Raw genomic sequence first — 20,462 nt, forward strand, 5'->3', positions numbered from 1 at the left:
TTCACCTTTTCAATCCTGTCTTACAGTCCCTGCTGTCTGCTGCTCTGTACTCCTGTGTTCAGTTCCACCATTCAGCCCCCTTTCTTTGGAACAGGGATCTTGATTTTACCACTTGCTAAGTCTATGACCTTGGGCAAGTGATTTAACTTCTGAGTCTCAGTTTCCTCAGCTGTCAGAAACCAATATGTAAAGAGATCTGAAAAATGAGCTTATGACACCTGTTCATGCCCAGACTTGTGCTCAAACCACTCCTTTCCCTGAACCAGCAGCCCTCCCAAGTCCAGTCCTTCAAAGCTCAGTTCCAGTCCCATCCTGCACCTAGCCGTCCCACATTCCCCGCAGCTCCAGAGTTGGCCACGCTCTCGCCTGCCTCCCTGTGCACTTGGTACTGTCACTGTGCTATATTCTAGCCTGCCTGTACAAGAGTTCTCTTTGATATGTTTCCCAAAACCTGTTCCTCTCCTTCATCTCCAAAAATCCACCCAGCCTCTCAGGCCAGAAACCTAGGATCATTCTTGTGTGGCCTCTGTTTCTCCACATACTCTCCCACCTCCCCGTGCTCTAGTTCAAAAATAGACCCACATCTGCTCTTTTCTCCAGGGTTGCACTGTCACCCTAGTCCAAGACGCCATCATCTGTGGCCTGGATCATGACCATAGCTTCCTGATCTACATCCCTGCTTTCACTCTTTCCTCCACATTCTGTTTTTCACAGGGCAGCCAGAATAATTGTCTTAAATATAAATCAGATAATGTCACTCCTGGGCTTAAACTCCTTCAGAGGCTTCCAATAACTCATAAGAACATCTAAACTCATCCTTATGACTTTTATGGCCCTACATAACCAAGACCCTGCCTGCGTCTGCAGCCCCACTTCCTGCCACAGCAGTCCTCAGGTCGCTCCAACCTTGCTGGCCTGGTCTCCACCCCTGGAACGTACCAAGCTCATTCCCCCCTCTAGATTTTGGATTAGCTCTTCCTTCTGTCTGGAATGCCATTCCCTGGGCTCTTCACTGGCTTGCTTCTCCTTGCCATCCAGGTCTCAGTTCAAATATCTCCTCCTTGGGTGGGGGAGGGGGACATTCTTTGACACCACAAATACAGTAGCATTGCCCCTACACACATTCTAGTCATCCATGGTATCACTATGTCTCATTCTTTCGTAACACTTGTCATTACTTGAATTGTCCTCTTTAAAGTTTACATGTAAATTGTAGGATTGTCCTTTTCTTATTCACTCCTCTATCCTCCGTGCCTAGAATAGTGCCTGGCATGAGTTCAATAACTATTATAGTTATTATTATTAGTAGTAGCCTGTATTGAATGCTTACTAGGTGCCAAGCTTTGTGCTAAGTACAGTGTGTTGTTTCATTTTCACCACAGTCCTTTGACATAGATACTATTACCCATTTATAATGAGGAGCTGAGGCTGAGAGAGGCTAAGTGACTTCCCAACTATCAAAAGGAAATGCAGAAGGCAGGATTTGAAGCCAGGTCCACAACCTTTTAACTACTCAGTACTTAGGAGTTGGTAGGTCTTATCTTCTTTACCTTTGTAAACCAGCCTCCCCCCACCCCCGCCCACATAGACAGTTCAAAAAACTGGTGGAATCGAATTGCAAAATCTCAGAAAGGAAGAAGCCCTGCAGTCTGGGTTGAAGGTCAAGGGAGAGAGAAGAGTGACACCTGGCTTGCAAACTGGAGCCGTGTGAGGCACGCTTATTTTACTCCACAAACATTAACCTGTTGAGTTCCCACCATTTGCCAGGCTCTGTTCTAGGTGCTGAGGATTAAGCTATGAGAATTTCACACCCCAGCCCCGGGCTCTGCCCATCACAGGGCTCATATGAGGACATTCTATTGGATGTCTGTGCTATTTGGGGGCAAGGGTATCCAAGTCATCTCTCAGGCAGTCAGAGACCAGCCAAAGCCAAGTCGAGGGCTGTGCCTCGGAAGACCTGCAGCAGGACCAGGTGTGTTTATTTTGGAGAGGGCTGGGTAAAATGGAGATCAGGATCTTACAAAGACTGAAAAACAATTAACTCATTTCCAAAACCTCAGCTACCTGAAGCAGACAGAGGTGGGTGGAGAAGTTCCTGTTTTTGTTCCAGCTTTAGCCAAAGGGGGAAACTTGGATTCCAGCCCTTTTTAGAGCACAGAGTACTTTCCTTAGTTCATGGAAACCCCATGGTTGACCCATTAGAGGTGAGGCATAGCGTGGTAATGGAAGGGACCATCCACTGGAAACTATGGCCACCCATGGAGACACGTCATTCCCTCTAGGCCTCCTGTCTCAGCACCAAGCTCCAGTATTGCTTACTGAGAAGGAATACCAATACCCACTTAATTATTATGGAATTAATTCTCTTTGATTCTGACTAGATTCAGTTCCAAAATTTAAATTCCAGTTGCATGCCTTGGATCAGAGGGTGATTTGTAGCTTTCCACAGAACCAACAGAAAAATGAGAACAGCAGACAATTGGCCACACTCCCCTTCCATTATAGGATCATATGGAGGCTGCATTGATACGTTCTATTCCCATAAACTATTCAGGACAACGACAAAAAGAGCTAGTCTTATAGGGGGATTAATGGACCACATGTGAAGAGTCTAAATAGATTTTGTTGAGTTCTGTGACAGGGAAAAATATTATGACAGAAAAGAAGACAAATTCCAGAAGGCATCAAATTCGGGGGTTTTTCTCTGCAGAATAAACATGCAGCAGCCTTTTCTGCATCTTACAGAGCAGAGGGTTTCTCAAATTAAGAGTTCCCTGTTAGGCAAACCTGGCTCGACAGAGCCTCACGTGAAACCCTTGCTTCCCATGTCTCTCCCGCTCTCACTCCATATTCCAACCACATGCACTGTCTCTCATCACTCAGCGTGCTGTCCTCAGTCATCTCTGGACCTTGACATGTGCTGTTCCCTCTGCCTACATAGATCTCTGTCTAGACAAGGTTAGGTCTCTCAGCTCTGTACTCCCCTGGCGCCTGGTACTGCCCCATCATCCCACGTTATTGTAACTGCTTGTTTAACTCTCTGCTCTCCTCCTAGACACTGTGGAGGGGGGGATCCTATCTGTCTAGTTTGCCTCTGAATCCCCAGAGCCTGGTACAGTTCCGAGCACAAAGTAGAAGGATGAAATGGACTCATCAAGTTAGATATTGCCAATCTGAATGATCTGTGTGTTGCCTTCAAAGCCTGGAATAAATACACTAAGAAATGAAGACAGGCGGGAAAGTGAGAGAGCTGCCTGAAAGGAGGGGAAGGGGTGCACCCCTCCTCCCTTTCTCTAAAAGCTTACCCAGCTCCTGAACTTACCAGCAAAATCCATGGATTTTTTTTTTTTTTTTTGCTGACCATGGTAACAGAGACTATAAAATTCAGCTTTCCATCTGGTTCTTCATGGTCCAAGAGAATACAGCAATTTCAAACTCCAGGGAGACAAACACTCAAATCATGAAAGCTTAAACCTAGCCTGTCGCAGAACCCCCTAAGAGTAGTATGAATTTGACTCAAGAAGAAAAGTGAAGAAAACATCATTTACTCTGTAAGGATCGGTTCCCTGGTGGTCCTCAGAGGGCTTGAGTTTGATGTTTCCTCATAGCGATTTTCCCCCTCTGGCCTTCAAAGCCAACCTGCTCAATTCAACAGCTGGTCCTTGCTTCCCTTTCTTTCTACTCACACCAACGTGCTCCTTATCATGAGGCCCATCATCAGTTAGTGCTTCACAGACTGGGTGGAAAGGAAGCTAGCCTTCCAATGGGAGCACTTTAACATCTGTCCTCATCTGCTGTCCAAAACTGGCTGCTACTTCAATGCAAAGAGGATGAGTTTGCTTTTTAATGTTTTATGTTAGAATCAGGGTTAACTGAGAATTGCTGGTGAGAGATAAAATAAGAATTGGCTCCTCCTTTATCTAGAAACATCATGTGAGGCACTTGGCGTACTCAGGAGTCTGCCTGATTGCATTTCCCTGGCCATCGGCACACCTCTGCTCCTGGCAGGAAGAAAAACAGGGCAAAGGTTCTGAAAAGCTCTCGGTATTTGGGGCTCAATGGGAGAAGGGAATTTTCAAAACTGTGCTGGAAACGCCAGCTCAGGAGAGATTTTACGGCCAGTTTGAAGGCTTCAGGCAGTTTGGATAAGCATCTGGACTCTGGGTATATTTCTCAGCCTGCTCTGTGATCCCTTTGAAGTTTATCCAACTTGAATAAACCTTCCAGAAAGCTGGGGCCAGTAAAAAGGCTTTCTTTGGAAGTCCCTCTGGATGTGCCCCGTTGATTTCTCACAGAGCAACCAGCCCATCAGGACAAGAGATCTGAAAAGCAGAAAAGGAAGAAGCTTGAGATAGAACGTTTCTGTAATATTCAACTTGCTGTCTTTTTTTCTTTTTCTTCCTAGCCTTTTTACATATAGAGAAGGGGGCAGCAGATAGATCACCAAAGTCCCAGTGGACTTTGAGGACAATGAATTCAGATCTGATCGTGGCTTGCCCATGACCCCTTTGCACTGATGCAATCTGTTTCTGAAGTCCTAGACTAAGAGGTACAGGAAAAGCACCACACGAGCTAGATTAACAAAGAATAACAAAAGATGTCATGCGCCGTCCAGGAGAGCTGGTGACAGGGCCATGCACTGGTACAGGCAGGAGTTTCCATGTCATTTCCTGGAGAAGCAGCAGTCCCTCGTTGCCTGGGCCAGGGGCTGCGGCCTATCGTTCCTCCTGTTTGCACAGGCTTTCTAATCACGGAATTACTGGAGCAGCAAGAAGAGACCGTGCATGCTTGGAGGTGCCGCCAGGCAGATGAATGCACCTCAGCAGCAAGTGGCAGTTCCCAAGGTGCACCTGGATTGGCTTTGGGTCACACCCAAGAAGAGGTGGGTGGGGTACCAAACACTGGTTTCTTTAGGGAAGCAAGTAGGGAGGGGCCTTTATGAGCTGCAAGCAGGGTCTTCAAACCCGCCTTTGGCTCACCCATGGGAAGAGGCTGAGCGATGCCCCGTCTCTGACTTGGAGAAGTGTGTCATGAAGGATAGGACACAAGGTCCAGAGGCCCAAAGGTTGACTCAGAAGTATCTGGAGAGGGGAGCTGAGCTGGGGGCCCCCTATACAGCAGCATCCCACAGCTTGACTGGTTGACCACAGACGATGAAAGAAATGCCCTCTTTTGACCCTGGGACCAAGTGACAAGAGAAGGATGACAGGGAGATGCAGCTGCAGCCCCAGAGAAGCCCCACTGGAAGTGAGATTGCAGATAGTTTTGTTTCTTTGTTTATTGATAAAAAAATATTAATAGCAATTAAAAACCCAAAACATTCACAACCCATCCAGAGTCCTATAAGTTTTAGCCATTTGTTCCCAATGGAGTCCTTCATCTGATGGAAATGGTGATTTCAGCCAAAAGGCCCCTTCATGTTTTTCATGGGTGGGTACTGTTGCTCCATTGGCATGGCCCCAAAGCAGTCAGAGGGGCTACAGTGGCCGGCCTTGCCCGGTGGGCCCATGGAGCCTGGGGGCCCAGGGATGCCAGGAATGCCTTGCTGGCCCATCGGCCCAGTTGCACCCATCTTGCCGTATCCTGGAGGACCTTGAGGACCTAGGGAGGAAGGAGTCAGAGAAGGAAAATCAGGAAACCCAGATCACAAGAAAAGAAAAAATAATAGTCATGGTAAATAATACCTTACATTTGATAAATATTTCTCCGGTTACACCATATTTTCATGAAGACCTGATCTGATCCTTACATTAGTTTAACGATAACAATAATACTACTGGCTAGTTTTATTCAGAGTTTCCACGTGCCAGGCACGAGGCAAGTGCTTTTTCTGCATTATTCATTGAATCTTCACAACAATTCCATGAGAAAGAAACTATTATCTCATTTTGGAGACGAGGACACAGGCTCAAAGAGGTCACCCACCTGGTAAGTGGTGAAGCTACATCTCAGAGCCAGCCTATCAAGCTTTAGTCATTTCTCTCTTAGGCTCGTCAAGGTCACAGAGCCAGTAAGAGGATGAGCAGGACCTGGACTTGCATTCCCTGGTCCCACCACATCTAGCTCTCTTCCACTGCGTGGTGCTAGCCCAGGTTAGGACTTGAGGGCAGGCACTGGGTCTTCCACCGCATCCCCAACACCCGCCCCCCTCCCCACACACACTCACACACACGCCCTCGTAGAGTATCTTACACGCAGTGGCATTACTCTAAATGATGGTTGATAGGCCTGTGGTTACTTCAGGTTCTACACAACTATGTTATAGAAGGAACGTAAAGAAAGGCGATCTCAACTGCTCCAGATTCATGGTCTCAAAGGCTGGCTTTTCCTACCTGGGGGGCCGGGGAGACCAACTTCTCCTGCAATGCCAACACCAATGTCTCCCTTTTCACCTTTGGTACCAGGCAATCCTGGAACAAAAGAAATAAAATAAGAGGTCCCATCCCCAAGTAGAACAATGACACACCCAGTAGGATTATTTGAAACACACGTATACATGCAAATGCCATATTCACAACAGACCTCATGCAATGCTCGTGTTTGCCCCCAAGAGCTAGGTATGCACCTCAGTAACCGGACGGCAGACCTACCTCTCAACCCAGGCAAGCCCTGCCGACCTTCTCTGCCAATCTGACCAGGGAGCCCAGGTGATCCCGGGGCACCTGGCCGGCCCGGGGGACCGTCCTTCCCTGGGGGCCCTGGTCGTCCAGGAGCTGCTGCCATCTCCATGGGAAACTGCATCCTGGAGGTGTAGTAAGCCATCCTCTCTGTAAGAAAGGACGGGGACAGGTCACAGGGCCCCCCCAGGGACTCAGAACGACTGCAGATGCTACAGACAGGCCCCCAGCATGGAATCCAAGACAGCCTTTCTTCAGAGGGATGTCAGAGCAAGGAACGTGTGGGTGGATCTCTTAAGTGGTCTCCTGTGCCCTAGCCCCACCTCGCTCTCAACCGTGAGCTTCCTGAAGCACAGATCTGATTACAGCATCTCTCTTCTCCAATGGCCTTCCTGAGTTCACCACTGGCTTCAGAATAAAGTCCAGACTCCTTGCTTGGCATTCAAGGTCTGCTTCCCAAGCAAGATGTCTAGCCCCTTCTGGAAAGGTCCACATTTTCCCCAGTCCCTAGCCTGTCAATTTTGGACAAACAAATGAACAGGAAAAAAAGCTTAAAATGAAACCACAGCAGCCTTCTTAGAGCTGCTGCTTGCTCCTTTATTTAGAGCTCACTCTATGCGACTCATTTGATATCAATTTTCTCGGCTGTCTCCTCTGCTCCAGTGGGGGCTTGGGGAGGGCAGAAGGGAATCATTCTGTCTCTGAACTGAGAAGGTGACAGGAAAGGCTGAAGCCTAATTGAGCATATGCCTATAAGTGGGAGAGCAAGGTAAGTAGGGGTCGGGGGGAGGAGGATATTGAGCTTTACGGAAAAGGAGGCCGGGGCGGGGTGGAGAAGCAGCTGGGAAGGGCGAGCAGCACCCACTGCCACCCAGCCGGCTGCCAGTTACCATCAAACATTTTAATGATCTCTTGTCTGATGAACCTCTTGATTTCATCATAATTCACCATGTCTCCCTGAGGAAAGAGAAGAAACCTGCCTCAATTATACTTCCAAGCCTGGGGCTCATCTCCCCTGGGGATGGACTTCATGGAAGTAAAGGATGGGGAGGGAGGCAAGGGTCCCAGGAGCCTCCCACAGATACTTAACCCACTGTCCTAACCCCCTAAAGTGGTACAAAACATTTCGCGAGTCAGTGCATTTTTCTGGGGAAAGGGTCCCCAATCCCCTCAACTCGCCCACACAGTTAAGAACCACCCATAAGGGGCTCATGCTCTTTCCTGTAGAGTGTCAGCAAGAGCTTCTAAAATAGTCCACGCCCTACCCCGCATGCCTGCTCTGTGGGCCAGTGCCCATGGCTGCCAGCCTCCCCGCCTTACCATGGAGCCAGGTACCCCGGGCAGACCAGGGCTCCCCGCAGGTCCCGGAGATCCAGGGTGGCCTCGCTCTCCTGCAGGACCCGGCGGCCCAGAAGGTCCCATGGAGCCACTCTTGCCAGGCCCGCCAGGCATGCCAGCTCTTCCCTTCTCCCCTGCCTGGCCCTTCTGCCCGGAAGGTCCCAGGTCACCCTACAAGGACAGGAAGCACAGTCCAGCATTGCCGAGTACTGACAAGCCTCCCTCACGATGTCTCAGCAATCTGCTCCTGTCTTCAGCCCCTACCTGGCCCCCAGCGTCTCCCTCTGGACCGTGGCCACAGGATCTTGACAGGTTGCCCCATGTCGCTGCCCCCAAAGCAGTCCTTCTAAAGGACAGTTTTCATGTTGTTACTCCCTACTTAGAAATTCTGATGGCTCCCAACTGCCCTCAGGATAAAGGTTGAATTCCTTGGCCAGGCATTCAAGGCCATTCATGATGCGGTCCTGACCACATCTTCTCCAGCCTCGTTGCACCTCCAGCCACACCTCACTGGTTATAATTCTGACTCGGCCATGTGTCTTAGTCCTCCCTGCCTGGACTGCCTTCCCCTCCTCTCTCCATGGTGCACTCCTCCTACTTAGCTGAAATGTCCCTGTTCTCTGTGCAGCCTCCCTGACGCCCCAGGCTGAGCTGATTGCTCCCTCCCTCTGATCCCATGGTGCTATGTCTAATCTTCTTCGGTAAAACCTGCCACGCTCCAGTGTAAGTGTGACTGGACTAAGTGGGCACCTATTGTTCAGGGACCTCTGTTTGCCCAAGGCTAGGACAGAGGGCCTGGCGGGTAAGCAAGGCCAAGCGGATGCTCTCAGAATGAATGAATGAATCAATCAATCAGGAATGAATGAACCTTGGAACAGCCCCACGTGAGAAGTTGTCAGAGACGAGGTTGCTCCAAGTTCTGCACACTTTTTTCCCTGCCCACTGGCCTTCCTGTGTCTCCTCTCCATGGCTAAAGTCAGAGCTTAGAGTTGGGCTTAATCAACTCATGAGCTTCTCCTCTCAAACCCAGCCAGTGCCCACTCACCTTTGGACCAGGGGGTCCGTAGATTCCCTGTTTTCCAGGGGGTCCCTAGAAGAAAGCAAAAGTCAGGGATCAAGTCTGGGCAGCGTCTCCAAGCTGTCCAAGAAAGACAGGTGCTGTGATAGGACCTCCCACAGTGTTAGGTCCCCAGGCCATGTCCACTGGGCACCCAACCTCCCTGCCAGCAAGAGCCGGGACATCTGGAAGGGAGACTCATGTTCCTGTGGTGTGGCCATGTATGATCCTGTTGGTTGGGTTTCTTGTCACAGACAAAAAGAGGTGAGAAATCAGAATGAAAGGTAGGGCCTGGCTAGAGTTGGTGCCCAAGAAATGTTTATTTGGAGTATTATTATTATTATTGGCTCTTTTTGACCAAGTATATGGTAAAAAAGAAAAAGAGTGAAAAACAAGGCTCACTTTCATCCTTCTCCCCTAGTCCCCAATCCCTCTCCCCAGAATAACAAGGGCCCCGGTTTCCTGTATATCTGTCCAGAGATAGTCTGTGCATACAGGGAGCATTTACTGAATGAATGAAGAGGGGTCAGGGCGAAGCTAAGAGCAAGAAGAAGCATCCCCAAGAGAAAAGGAGAAGCCCAGCACAACGGTACCTCTTTGCCAGCTGCACCATCTGCACCAGGTTCACCCTGGGGAGTAGAGAGCAATGGAGCTGTGGTGAGTGCCAACCCAGCTTGGCATTTCATGCCTCACCTCGCCCACCAGGCATGGCCAGCCCCAGTTCCACCAAGGAGTCACGATCCTGCCCACCTCCCCCCGACACTCTAGGCACAGGCTGTGGAAACTCAGACCCCACCCCACCCTCCAGCCTGCTCCCGGCCGCCCCACTGACTGAGCTCTATGGGGGAAGAGCAGACTGCGCCTGCCCTGCTCTTTGCTTGAGATCCTGGCGTCTCGCACATTCCCTGGCTCTGAGTGTATGTTCAATGTTTGCTGAATGAAGATGTGAACTCTGAATCTCTGGCCTTGATGAGGTCCCAGAGATCGGCCAGGGCAGCCTCAGTGTCCGCTCCCTCCCCAAAACAGGAGAGGCTGCCTCCAGGGCCCTGCCCATTTCTAGTGGGATGCTGGGGAAGAGGAATCTGTGATTGCAAGGCAACTGGCGGATTCATCCGGGGACCCTGGAGGCTCCTGAGCCTGTAGGCAGGAGGGATGGAGGGTTGGCGGGACCTGCCTGCCTGGGGTCCGCAGCAGGAATCAGATGAGTGGGAGGCAGGACTCGGCCCTCTTGGCAGATGGGCCGACCGATTACTCCTGCGTGGGCTGCAGTCATCCGCCCCATTCCAGGGCACCAGCCCCAGGGGCATTGCTACTGCTCCCCAGAAGGAAGTCTGCTTGGGTGGAAAACACCCTGACCTGGGGGCTAGGAGACCTGGGTCCCTGCCTCAGTCCCCGGGGAGATTTTTCATCCCTGAGACTGGCAGTCAGTTCCACCTGATGTGGCCACCTGTCTGGAACCTTTGAAAGAGAAAGTGTCGCAGAGTGGCTCCGGACACAAGTTCTGGAGTCAGGCAGCCTCTTCCACTCACTAGCTGTGTGACTCTGGACAACCTACTTAACCTTGCTGAGCCCTGGTTTCCTCATCTGTAAAATGGGGACAATCAGACCTACTAAATAGGGTTGCGGTACAGATTAAATGACAAAATGTCAAGCACGTAGGTCACCATTCAGCACATTGTCAGTGACCAATATATCACAGCTCTTAGTATAAACTCTAGCTGAAACTAAGGAGCGATTTCTGAGCTGTTGCAAGAGCTCCAGCAGTAGCACAGCGTTTCTGGTGCCTGACATTTACAGGTTTTCTGTGGTTACCAACAAGCTCCCCTGGGGAGGGGGGCGGGGGTGGAACAGGGGCCAGTCTCCCCTGTCCGACACCTAGTGGGGAGATCTGTACAGCGGTGCATGGCGGGAAGCAGCGGTTGGCTGTGTGGTCGGCCCAGTGCTGGCCTGTACAGCTTGTCCTTTTTTCCAAATAGGACATGACCCTCAGGCACAATCTCCGAGCTGCCATCGTCTGTGCTAAATGCCTCTCCTTCCCTGGAGACCCCGGAAGTGCAGGGCTGTGCCCAACTGACAAAGCCCACTGGCCCTTTCCCCCCGGCCGTGCCGCAAGATGTAGCGTCTTACCGGGGGGCCAGGGTGTCCAGGGGGACCAGGCTGGCCCGGAAGACCTGAAAGGCCCCTTTCTCCAGTGGATCCTCGGTCTCCTTTCGGGCCCTAGGGAAAAAGACAGGGATGGTGAGAGGGAAGAGTGAACCCCACGCAGCCAGAGGCAGACACTGTGCGCCAGGGACCATGGCCCCCACCCTAAGGCCGCACACAGGGAGGTGGCGCTGCCTGAACTTGGGGAAGGGCCCTGGGATGGCCTCCAGGCTTCTCCAAAGGTCTTCATGACAGGCCAGTGAGGGAGATGTCTGGACTCAGGAGAGGCCGATGCCAGGGAAGGAGGGGGGCTGGGGACACGCTGCTCTCCAGCCCTCACCCCCACCCCACCGGCTCCCTTTGCGAGGAGCCTGCAGCAGAGCAGGGCCAAACTCCTGGGAGGGAGGGACGGACAAGGGGAGCACGCCACTCACCACTGCAGAGATCCCAGCTGGGCCTGGTTGGCCTGGAGACCCGGGGGGCCCCTAAAGAAAGCCAAGTCAGTGGGATGGAAAGAGGCTCCAGTAATAAGGCCCCGGAGGCAGCGAAGGACCAACAGCAAGAACACGTCCGAACCTTGTTATGACTGCTCCATTCTCTTCCCCGAACCCTCCTTCCTTCTGCTCTTGCATTTGACCTGCGCCAGAGCTGAGGCCTGGGGGGCCCTGAACACACAAGACCCTCATGCCTGCCGCAGGCCGAGTGGTACCTCTGGGGCCTGCACGGAGGGGATGATCTGGGAGCCAGAGCCAAGTGCAGAGGGCGTAAAGTACATGGTACGGGGGCCTGGGTGTCTTCTGAGTACACCCCCCCACCCCCTGCCGCATTCCTTCTGTTCTCTGGAAAGAGCAGAGACCAGGAGCTTTCCTCTGCGCAGCAGGGGTGAGGGGCAAGGGCTCAGCACCAACTCCAATGTCCTCGCAGAGAAGCCCCAAGCTCCCTGGTCTCCTGCCGCTCACCTACCGCTGGAGGGCCATGAGCCTGAAACACGCAGGAGGGCTCCGGCCTGCCCCATCTCTGCACATCCTGCCCCTGAGGCTCAGCTCAAATGTCACCGCCCTGGTGGTCAGAGCTACACTTTCTCTGAACCCCAGGGCACCCAGGTCTCTCTCAGAGCACTTCCCTCCATGCTCCCAGATGGAAAGTTCCAGAGGCACAGGCTCTGTTCTACTCATCTCAAGCCTCCTAAGGCAGGAATGTCCAGCACTGGGACTGGCACACAGCAGGGGGCTGGGCTGGATGGACAGAGGTGGGAAGAGGAACCCTGCACACCCCCAACCCCCCAGGGGATCTCCGATGTGGACACAATTCAGAGTGTGTGATTCCTTCTTTCATCTGTAACGTGGAGGGGACAGGGCTAGACCTGGGGTCCCCAATCCAAGGTCTCTGGACACCTTGAGATCCATAAAAATAGTGCTGAGGACCCGAGAATTCCTTTTTTGGGGTTCTGCACTATTCTTAACATTTCCAAAAGCCTTCTGGAAAGTGTACAGCCAGCCTCAATAGGGCTCTCTGGAACCCCACCAGCTCGGCATGGTCACACTGATCAAAGGCGCCCACTGGCAGTCATCTGTGTTACAGATGAGTAAAGTAGACGGGAAAGCCATTATTGCTTAATAAACATCCTCTGCAAGCCACCCTTTCTCAGTAAATACACCACCCACTCACCCAGCTGCCCGAGCCGAACAAGAGTCACCCTTGATTCCTCTCCTTCTACCGCCTCCTGCCCCCTCCCCATCCAGGTCATGAGCAAGTCCTCTATCTACCTCCAGACACTTGCGGGATCTGTCCACCGCCACCAGCTCCACTGCCATCATCCCTCCGCTGATACCTCTGCTGGCATTTGCACGCCCTCCCCCTCCTGCCCATGCCCCCGAGGTCCTCCACCATCTGCATCACGTCCTCTCCCAGCTCAGCTTTCCCGTTCCCACTCACACCCTCCTCGGATTCCACTCCCGCCACGCTGACTCTGGGGCTCCCCAAGCCCTTCCTGCCTCAGGCCCTTTGCAGCAGATGCACCCCTGCAGGGATGCTCTTCCGCCAGACTGCTCAACATCTGGCTCCGTCTTGTCATTCGGGCCTCTGCTCAAAGGCCACTTCTCCGGTAAAGTCGCCTCCCAGGCCCTCCCTATGACAGCACATCACCGCCTGATCCTTCCACGTTAATCTGTTTGTTGTGCCTGTGTGGAAGCTCTGGGATCAGGGGACCTTGTCTATCTCACTCATCACCGTAGCCCAGGGCTTGGAACAGTGCCTGGTACGGAGCAGGTGCTCAATAATTACTTGTTGAATAACTGAATGATCTTTGTTTGATAAGCAAACTCGAATGTGCCCAGAAAATAAGAAAATGGCGAAAAGCCGGGGAACCGCTGGATGGGTGAGCCCAGAGCCCCTTACTGCTCTACACGGCTGGCACTGCTGCTGCGGTCAGTTCTTTTGGGTCATCACCAGCTTGCCCACCACCACCCAGCCCAACACAGTCTGAACTCTCACAGAGACAGAGAGGAAAACAGATTAACTCACAACGTGGCCAGGGGGGCCGGGTCTTCCCTGGGGTCCCATTGCACCAGGCTCACCCTGCAGGAGGGAGAAAGAGGAAGAAACAGCACAGAAACAGACTTACACACACAGGCTGTGAGGTAGGAGAACGCTGAGCACAGCAGGTGGAACACCAATGGCCAGAAGAGCTGCGCTGAGCCCGGGCCTCTAGGCCTAAGCCTTCCGGGGACAGGGGACCAGCACTGCCCATGAGTATGGTTGGAGGGGGAAGGTAGAGCCCAGGCCTTTATGAGTTAATGACCCAATAGCCCGTAGGGAGAGGAAACCGGTTATATACTTAAGAGGAGGAAGGTCAAGATGTGCAGTGTTGGGCAAAACCTCCCCCAGAAGGCAAGGAGAGGAGGTTGCCACTTCGCCAGCGAAGGGGGAGGCAGTGGCTGCGTCCTGGACTCAGCAGAACCCAAGGGCTGTCTAAAGGCAGCACGCATAGACCCCGGGCCCTTACCTCTGCTCCGGGGCGGCCACTGCTGCCCGGGGGACCTGGCTTTCCACAGTCACCCTGGAGGAGAGAGGGGCAACTGAGGTTCACCAGACCTCCATTTGGCTCCCACACCCCAAGCTGACCCCACATCAGAGGAGTCCTGCCACATGCCCCGGCTTCGGCCAGGGGCCCTCTGATGCCCTCGGGCTGGCAGATGGCAAAGCCCCAACCCAGTCTGCCAGGCACCGGTGGCCTCAGAAGGCCTGGATGCTGGGATGGCATCTTAGCCAAGGGTCAGGTGGCACTCCACTCCGGCTAGACTGCCACATCTGCCCGGGGTCAGACCTTGAGAAAAGCCGAGAAAACCCGGTTGGCAGGAGTCACCAGGCCCTTACCTTCAGTCCTGGGAGGCCGGGATGGCCCGGTTTTCCCTTGAAGCCCTGGAAGAAAAAGCAGGAGCTGCCACGTCCCTCACCTCATGCAGAGGCCACTTCCCACTCCTCTTTCCTCAGGTTAAACAAGTCAAATCCATCCAAAGTCATAACATGTTCACAGGGGATGTGGATTTGAACTGCCCCACCCATCAGGGCACCTGCCCAGCTTTGGAACCTCCCAGCTCCCAGCTCCTTCCTGCAGCTCAACTTACCGGGGGTCCCATGAGTCCGGGGGGGCCAGCAGGACCAGGGTCCCCCTAGGGAAAGAGACCAGGGGCACTGAGACAAGAGCTTTGTCCAACTTGTACCCACTCATTCATCAGTCTCCCCCTTTCTCCAGCCCCTCCCCCAGCTCTCCAAGGATGGAGGGATTGTCGCGTGGGGCACGGGGAAGATTCCAAGCCGGGCTCAGCCTCTGACTGGCTGTGCACTCTGAGTGAATCCCGGCCCCTTTCTGAACCTCAGTTTTCCTTCTTTTGGGTACAGAAGGGGATTGACCTTGATGCTCTGCCCTTTGCCATGGCCCCATCCTTTTCAGATGCCCCAGCAAAATCAGATCCAAGGAGCCAGGGACACTCAAGTCCTTCCCCGTCTGCAGCCTATTCTTTCTGACACCCAGCCTAGTTTCTTCAGCTGATTGAGTTTCTGGGTATAAATTTACTCCCTTCACTGCCTGCCTTTGGTGAGACCCAGCTCATCCAACCTGGTTAAGGCAACTGGGAGAACAGAGAAACCAGGGGGCTCTGGTGCCATCGGAGAAGTGGGGTGTGGTGAGAGGCAGACCGAGGGAAGGTGGGGCACCTCCTGAAAGAGGCGTGGGGCAGTGGAATTCAATTCCCTTCATCAGGGTTCCCTTGACTTTGGCTCTTGGAGAAGGAAGGAGAAGGAAGGGGGTGCCCTCCTGGGCCCACCATCTCACCCTCACGCCAGGCTTGCCGTCCTTCCCATCCAGACCATCCAGACCGGCAGGGCCCTGGAAATGGGAAAAAGGCATTCCTGCACGCCTGTGCTGGAGCCCTAGGAGGTGGGAGGCCTAACCCAGCCCCTCCACCCTCTTCACCCCCTCCACCCCTCACCCAACTCCCACCCCTAAAACACACACACAGACACACACACATGCGTGCATGAGCACACACACATACTCACACACACACACGTGTCAGGCTAAGCGCGCACATGCTCACCTGAATCCCGGGAGATCCTGGTGGTCCAGGGGGACCAGGCAGGCCTGATGGACCTCGAATCCCTTCACTGCCCTGGAAATGAGCCCCCCAGCAAAGTCAGCGGGGCCTTGCCCCCCTCCCTCCCCCTGACACACACCGGCAGGACAAGAGACCCCGGCCATGGGGCCCGGTGACTACTGGAAGTCAGGACAGCTGGCTTCGAACCCCAGCTCGGTTCTGGCCTAACTGGCTGTATCCCACACACCACTCCCCCAAGAAAATCTGTCTTCATCTGCCAAGCATCCGCCTTTCTGCACTGCTCCACGAGGAAGAGACAGAGCCTACTGGGTCCAGCGCCCTCCTCAGGGCTGAGCAAGGACTGGCCTGGTGGGTGCTCGGTAATGCGGGCTGAAGTGAGGGCACACATTCAGTTCACGTTGACCCCAGCCAGGTGCCAAGCACTATGTGGCCTCTGGTTCGCCCAGATGGAAAAAGGGTGGGCCCTGCCCTCGAGGAGCTCACGGTCCAGCGAGAGTCACAGGCCCAGGACCATCAAGGGCATTGCAATAGTCTATGTGCCTTGTGTGAGAAAGGGGCCCTGGGAGTTGAGGAGAGGGAGCAGCTCACTCTGGTCGGGGGCAGGGAAAGTGTCACAGGAGAGTTAGCAGGTGCTGGGCTCTGAAGGACGGCTGGGATTTGGGTAGGTTTAGGAGAAAAGGGCATGCCACAGAGGACTTCAGAGAAGGATAAAGATTGGGAGGTGTTCACATGCTTGGTCTAGCTGGGGTGTCTGGGGAGCCCGTGTGATGTGGGGGGGTGCGGAGAGGAGGCTGGAGGAGGGCCCTGAAACCCTGTACTAGATTTTATCAAACAGACCGTTAGTTTTCAAACTGTACTTCTCAGGGCCTGGGGGTTCCTGGAGGAGCCTGGAGGGGCTGGGGGCACAAAGTGGAGGCCAAGGGGGTGGGACTCCAGGACCCCTACCCTTGCCTTAGCCAGAGCAGCTCCACTTGCATCTGTTTTATAGACTGAGCATTCATATGAGATTTTGTGTGACAAAAAGCCTTGGGGACTACAAAATAAAGTCTGAAAAACACCACTATGGGCACTGGGGAGCCACTGATGGTTCAAAGCAGGGGAATGATGAGAGCGAACGTGTGAATTCAAATGTTTATCGGAGAAGAGAGGGGGAGGCAGGTAGCTAAGTGGGGAGGCGACAGCATTTCCCCAGTGGGGAGAGGGAGGCTGCCCTGGCGCAGTGGCTGTGGGGGTCACCAAGGGGAAGGGATCCAGCTAGAGACCCCACAGGGGGGGGGAAAGGGCTCTGGGTGGCATTGCCATGCCGCCAGCTACCAGGAGGGGTCAGCACAGCCCCAGGAAATGGCAGCCCCACAGGGAGTCAGGATGGAGAACCGCTGGCCAGAGGTTTGGGAGTCTCTGCAATGACCCGCCTAAGGAGAGCAAGCAGCACTCGGGCACAGAGGCAGCACGGAAGACTCTGGCAGGGGCCGCCACTCAGGTGCCCCACAGAGAAGGGAAGGGAGGTGGCACCCACCACTGCCTCAACCATAGCTGATAGGTGCTGGCTCTGGGGTGGGGGGACGCAGCCAGGGGCTTGAGGGTTCTCCTGAGCTGGGAGGGAAGTCTCAGCTCTGTCACTGTCTCCCTGTGCATCCCTGGGATGCCCTCAGCCTCTCTGGGCTTCATTTCCTCACCTGAACAGTGAGAACCTAGACCAAGGTGGCCCTTCTAGAAGTCCTTTCCAGCTTTCAGAGGAAAGAGGCTCCCCAAGAAGCTGCAGATCTCCTGCCCCTCCCTGTGGGCTATGATCCCCCTACCCCAAGCTTAGAAGTCAATTTGGGCCTCATTACACTGCCCACCTGTCACATCTGGAGAGCACAGAGGATGGGCTGAGACAAGGATGTCAGCCTCCAGAGCAAGGCAGAACTAGTCCCAAAGTTTATCTAGCCAAACCCAGGGGCGGCCAGTGCGGGGGCCCCCCAGCTGCTGCTCCTTCCCACCCTTGTCACCAGGTCACAGGCCACGCCTGCCCTCTCTGGCCCTTGGGGACACCCTGAGCATGGCTTCCCAGGAGGCCCATTCCCCTTTCCTGCTGTTGTCAGACCCAGAAGGCAAATGCCCAGACCTCCTCCTGCTGAAGGGCCCGGGGTGCCCAGTCTTGGACGTGCTTCCCTCCTTCCCTCAACTCCTTGCCCTCCCCTGGAGGAGCTGCAGCTGGCCGGGGCTGGCCTGTCGCATCTAGTGGCCCACCTCTCACTACACCCCTCTGCCTCCTCCCCCCCCCCCCATGCTCTCCCATTGGGTGGGAACCTCGGCGGCACAGAGGCCAGTGGGCATCCTGGGCCCAGCTGTCAGCCCTAGGGGCCCACTGGTCTGCCCCGGCCCTGTTGCCCTACAGCAGTTGCTGGGCTCATCCTGGAGGTCTCTCTGCCCACCCTTGATGTAACTGAATTAGTCCTTGAATTTTTGATGGCTCACAGCTGTGACTGTGGCCAACTTGGGGTCCTGCTCACCTTCTCCGCTTGGGGGCCAGGTGGGCCAGGTGCTCCAGCTTTGCCTGGGAATCCAGGAGGACCCTAAATCAACAAAGAAGCAGGCAGGAATGAAAGCGAGGCTGGAAAGCAGCTCCCCTTCCTTCTTCCTCCTGGGTGTGCTTCACCACTGTTAATGTGATGCGTTTTGACTTCCCAGAAACACCACCCGGGAGCATTACGTCTGGCTGGGCAGCTGGGCTGGGGCCCACCCGGGAGGCCCTGCTCTCCAGGTCCTGGCTCCTGGAATCAGGCCTGGCCACCCAGGCCATTCCTCTGTTCTTCCCGTGCCTCTTCCCTCCCCTCCCTAGGCCCACCCTCACCCAGCCAGGCCTGGCCAGGCCTGCCCCTCACAGATGGGATCACATCGGACAGAGCTGGCTTTGTGTGTGCACTCACCGGTGGGCCTGGAAAGCCTGGCTGGCCTTGAAATCCCTAGGGGAAGAAAGCAAAGGACAGTTTGCTGTGCCGCCCTCTCTCTCCTGCCTGGCTACCCAGGTGGAAAGAATGACAGCGTGAGGCTGCCTCAAGCCACGGGCCTTGTCCTCCACTCTGCCCCAAATGGCCAGCAGGTGAGGCTCTGGGCACGAGGTGAGAGGTTACAACTCAAGGATGGTGGGGGGTGGGAGGCTAGAGCTGGTCACTGTGCCCCCTCCCCCACCCCGTCCCGTACATGAGGGTGACCATCAGGGGAGGACAGCTAGATAGGTCCCTGCCACCACTCACCTGGTCACCTTTCTCACCCAAGTTCCCTTGGGGTCCTCGCTCTCCTCGGGGACCCTGTCACCACAGAGAACAATGCATCTAGAACCCAACCTTCCTGTCCCCAGACCCCAGGGCAGGATCAGGGATCCCCATGTCCACATCTCCCTGTCCCCTTCCCCACTCACTGCTGGGCCTGGGGGACCTGGGAGGCCTTCAGATCCTGGTGGGCCCTGGTGACAAAAAGGAGCAGAATCGGTCACTCTGACTGGGGCAGGCGGGAGATCAGGGGATGGGGCAGGGGACGGGGCACAGAGCAGAGGCAGGGACGTGGTGGGACGCCCCTCTAAGCTGCAGGATTCTTCTCCCTGGTCTGTTCAGGCTTCCCTTCCCTTGCCTGAGCTACTGAACCAGCCTCTTAACTAGTTCTGCCATCTCTTGGTTTGCTCTAATCCAGCCAGCAAGAGGCTGCCATCTCCTCTGCGTCAACACAGCTCTGATTATAATACTCTCTTGCTCCAACATCCTCCATGGCTCCCCTCTGCCAACTGAATGCTGGGTTTTGAGGCATCCTGTGATCTGATACCAACCACCCTTCCCTGCTTCACCTCCCTCTCCTTTTCTTATCTTCTGCCTGGCTTGGCCAGACTGAAGTTCCCTGAACACTATACAATCATACCACTGGGCATTTGCACAACTGTCTCCTCTACCTAGGATGCCCACCATCCCCCACCATTTCTAGGTCTCTTGAAACCTTACCAAATCATTCGATGGCTCGAATCTGTCCCTGAGGTACCCTCACCCGTGGCTTCTCCCTCTGGGATTCGCCAGCACAGACAACCATGTGCTGGTTGTCTGTGCTCCCACACACCCCCGCAGTTCCATTCAGGGCTCAGCTCAAATGCCACCCCCTCAGAGAGGCCTCCCTGACCCTCTGTCTAATGCTTCCTGTTCATGGCTCCAGCTCCTTACCCAGCTTGATTTTCTCCACCGGTCCTACCTCTCATAATTTATACGTAGCTGTTTACTCATCTGTTATCTACCTGGCCCACTGGAACGTGAGCTCCCTGAGGACCAAGGGCTCAACTGCCTGTTTTATCCACCAAGGCATCCTCAGAACAGAGCCTGGCACCCAGAAGGCCCAAGAGAAAGACTTGTTATTGAATAAATGCACAATGAGGTTTGCTGCATCCCACCGGGGCCTCACCAGCAGGTGCGAGGGGGAAGGTAAGACAAAAGACTTGGGAGGTTTGTCACAGACTTGGGTTCAAGTCCAGGCTCGCCGTAATTCACTAACTAGCTGCAGGACCCTGGGTGAGCCACGTCACTTCGTGAGCCTCGGTGTCCCCATCTGATGACCGCCCCAGCTCCTGTGCTCAGTGTGGGGGGCCTGGCTCTCCGGCCTGTGGGTGTTGGGGGGGGAGGGAGGAGGTCCCCTGCCCGCTGACTCTGGGCCCCTGCCCCCAGGCGGCCCCTC

General features: G+C 54.4%; 1 protein-coding gene across 5 annotated transcripts in view; it reads right to left on the reverse strand.

The window, feature by feature from the left end:
* Positions 1-5,260: 5,260 nt before the first annotated feature.
* COL16A1 (collagen type XVI alpha 1 chain) overlaps positions 5,261-20,462 on the reverse strand; it is a 51,210-nt gene continuing 36,008 nt past the window's right edge. For all 5 annotated transcript variants that reach the window (XM_057553289.1, XM_057553297.1, XM_057553300.1 and 2 more), the window contains 19 exons: positions 19,174-19,218; positions 19,010-19,063; positions 18,683-18,718; positions 18,266-18,328; positions 15,753-15,824; positions 15,488-15,541; positions 14,781-14,825; positions 14,530-14,574; positions 14,159-14,212; positions 13,678-13,731; positions 11,589-11,639; positions 11,140-11,229; positions 9,606-9,641; positions 9,001-9,045; positions 7,938-8,126; positions 7,508-7,574; positions 6,591-6,767; positions 6,333-6,410; positions 5,261-5,601 (listed from right to left, as the gene is read on the reverse strand). In XM_057553289.1, coding sequence (XP_057409272.1) covers positions 5,399-5,601; positions 6,333-6,410; positions 6,591-6,767; positions 7,508-7,574; positions 7,938-8,126; positions 9,001-9,045; positions 9,606-9,641; positions 11,140-11,229; positions 11,589-11,639; positions 13,678-13,731; positions 14,159-14,212; positions 14,530-14,574; positions 14,781-14,825; positions 15,488-15,541; positions 15,753-15,824; positions 18,266-18,328; positions 18,683-18,718; positions 19,010-19,063; positions 19,174-19,218 — 1,458 coding nt within the window. In that variant the 3' untranslated portion in view covers positions 5,261-5,398. The remainder of the gene's footprint in view (positions 5,602-6,332; positions 6,411-6,590; positions 6,768-7,507; positions 7,575-7,937; positions 8,127-9,000; positions 9,046-9,605; positions 9,642-11,139; positions 11,230-11,588; positions 11,640-13,677; positions 13,732-14,158; positions 14,213-14,529; positions 14,575-14,780; positions 14,826-15,487; positions 15,542-15,752; positions 15,825-18,265; positions 18,329-18,682; positions 18,719-19,009; positions 19,064-19,173; positions 19,219-20,462) is intronic.

Source organism: Balaenoptera acutorostrata, chromosome 1 (genome assembly GCF_949987535.1).
Source record: "Balaenoptera acutorostrata chromosome 1, mBalAcu1.1, whole genome shotgun sequence".
Lineage (NCBI taxonomy): Eukaryota > Metazoa > Chordata > Mammalia > Artiodactyla > Balaenopteridae > Balaenoptera > Balaenoptera acutorostrata.